Source organism: Physcomitrium patens, chromosome 4, assembly GCF_059467195.1.
Source record: "Physcomitrium patens ecotype Gransden chromosome 4, ASM5946719v1, whole genome shotgun sequence".
Lineage (NCBI taxonomy): Eukaryota > Viridiplantae > Streptophyta > Bryopsida > Funariales > Funariaceae > Physcomitrium > Physcomitrium patens.
This window is the reverse complement of record NC_143413.1, coordinates 5,729,903-5,732,616: the sequence shown is the minus strand read 5'-3', so window position 1 is coordinate 5,732,616 and position 2,714 is coordinate 5,729,903. Positions and strand designations below refer to the sequence as shown.

The 2,714-nt window shown below is 45.1% G+C and overlaps 1 protein-coding gene across 1 annotated transcript; it reads left to right on the top strand.

The window, feature by feature from the left end:
- Positions 1-908, top strand: LOC112281692 (ferredoxin, chloroplastic). The gene has a single exon (NM_001426570.1). It carries the CDS (start codon positions 175-177, stop codon positions 610-612), a length of 438 nt encoding a protein of 145 aa, NP_001413499.1. The 5' UTR covers positions 1-174; the 3' UTR covers positions 613-908.
- Positions 909-2,714: the final 1,806 nt, after the last annotated feature.

Sequence of the window (2,714 nt, the reverse complement as noted above, 5' to 3'; positions counted from 1 at the left end):
ACATCTCCGTGGCTCTGTTTCGGCCTCACCCCTCCCATCGCTACATACTCTGCTCCTCTCCTCCTCATTTAGTCACCCAGCGCTCAATTCCTTTTCGCCCATCCCTCCCAATTCCCCTCCCCCTTCTTTGCTGATTGATTAGCTCGTCTCGCATCTGCTTCCTCGCCCGTCGCAATGGCCGCCGCAGCTATGACCAGCATTGTGCCTGTGGCATCCATTGCCCCCGTCTCCAAGGTCGCCAACGTGCGCCCCTCGTCGGTGTCCGTGGCGAAGGCTTTCGGTTTGAAGAGCAGGAGCATGGGCCGCCTTACCTGCATGGCCACCTACAAGGTCACCTTCCTGGACGGGGAGACTGGAGCGGAAAATGTCGTCGAATGCTCTGACGAGGAGTACGTGCTGGATGCCGCTGAAAGGGCCGGAATGGACCTGCCTTACTCCTGCCGTGCCGGAGCTTGCTCCTCTTGCGCCGGTATAATCAAGGCCGGAGAGGTTGACCAGAGTGACCAGAGTTTTTTGGATGACTCTCAGATTGATGATGGTTTCGTGCTGACCTGCGTGGCTTACCCAGCCAGCGACTGCATCATCCTCACCCACCAGGAGGAGAACATGTAGAGGACTGAGAAGAAGTGTGGGAGGAGTTGAGGCGTTGTAGAATAGGAGCAGAATTCGCTCAGTGGCATTTATTTTCGCATATGCTGACTTCCTCGGCAAGTTTCTTGTAATATCACAACAATCAAGTTAGTATTTAAGTGCATATGTTGAGCAATTCAGTTGATTTTTTTTCGGATGCGTGCAATGGTGGGCATGTCGACTTGAATGTTTACTGTTTAGCCCTGACTGTGATGTTGGGTTCTATCACGTTGTTGTAATTACGATATTTTACAGATTCTGGTCTGGAGACCATTTACGTACGGATGACCGCGAGTCCTTAATTTCAGTCTTTACTGGGCTCGTCCGTCCTGCTAGAACATCCTGTCGTAGAATAGGATCGGATTGTCATGAAATTGGGCAATGGCAATGATAGTAAGGTCGAGGAAGTGATGGTGAATACTGGCGAACTTACTCAAGCAGGCCGATTTGCAGAGATAATTTTTGTTGCCCCTGCAGCATTGTGAGTACTAGGTGGTGTATCACTGTCTTGGGATTCCTTTAACACTGAACTGCAAGGAACGCTTTCTGATTGCTACAAGTGACAACAATGCCTTCCGACAGTAATACTCCTCACCCTACAGATTCGCCACTGAGCAAATGAACAGTGTGCTTACTCAACCGAAGAGGACTAAATTTGGATCAAAACAATCAAAATCAATTCGCTGTATTGAATCACATGAAATCTCACATGGAGGTGGTGTCACCTCTCCTGTGATGAGAATTCTAAGGTCTTTGAGCTCTGCGGCCTTTTGAGGTGTGAATTACTCACTCATGTTCAACTGCAATGTCATGGTGATAGAGACTGTCCTCAATTTGTTTGTGGATTTTTGATGTTCATTTTGCTCACATTTAGGTACCGTCTCTATCGACGGTTGAGGCTTGTAGAATGTTGCATAGCTCCAACAGTTTCTTGTTTGATTCTTACAGAGAGCCTACCAGAGCTAATCATAGCTAGAATGTGGCTTGTCTGTTTTCAACAGATTTATATTTCGGGACAGTTCATCGTCACGCCTTGATCTTGAAGGGGATGCATTGGCTTTGACTTCAGGACTTGACGCAAACTTCAATCTTGATGGCAACATTCTTTAGTCCTGATGGATTAGACAGTGTTGGGGTGGATGTTAAGCTAAGACGTCTCCGCCACCGATTCCCGATTGTTCTGACAAGGAGCTACAATTTGCTATAAACCGTTTAATAGAGTCAAAAGTTAAAGAAGTAGTAGGTGTGATCTATTGAATTGGTTGTCGAATCTGAATCCCAGAGAGGTTTTCTTGTGCTGAGCCTAGATTAAGAGCGAAGAATTTTCGCAGCTGTCAATTGTAATTGGCCCCTCTTCATTGAAAAAGTGCAAGTGCACGTGTACATGCCATTGCTGGCAAACATACTCTTGCGTCCTTTCCCAATCAGTTGGATTTTATTTTATTTTATTTTTGAAAGAAAGAAAGAAAATCTTCATTGCGATAGAAAACATAAATTACAATCGACCCAACCGCATGCGGCTTGGGCTAGGATGACGGACACAACAGACACTACGGGCAATGGTTAAGCTAACATCTCATACACAAACTAATTCGCCCAGGGATGGCCGGAGAAGTCTATCTATTCTACTCGAGATCCATCCACCTCACTCAGTTGCTCAGCTATGGAGGTTGGAAACTAAACCCCGCCATTGGTTCCAACAACATTTATTAAGAGTTGCCATCTAGCATGGATGAGAAAACTCTATGTCAACACCATATTTTTTCAAACCGACTTGCAAGTTTTCCATTGGTTGCTATTTCAGATTTTTGGTGTTTGTAAACTATTGACTATTTGATCCAGCTATAGTCAAAGATCCCAAGCCACACCATATGTAACAGTGCCACCACATGTAGTTAAAGACTACATAGTTTTTCACCTTTTACAACGTCCATAAGATGACCATCCTAATATGTGACTAGAGAAGGTTGAATTGAGCAAATCTTTAGAAATTTTCTTTGAAAAGAGCCTCTGATGCCAAGAGAGGGGTTGCCATGGTCTACGCACACCTTTGTTGTATATTAATGTTTTAAACATACATATTA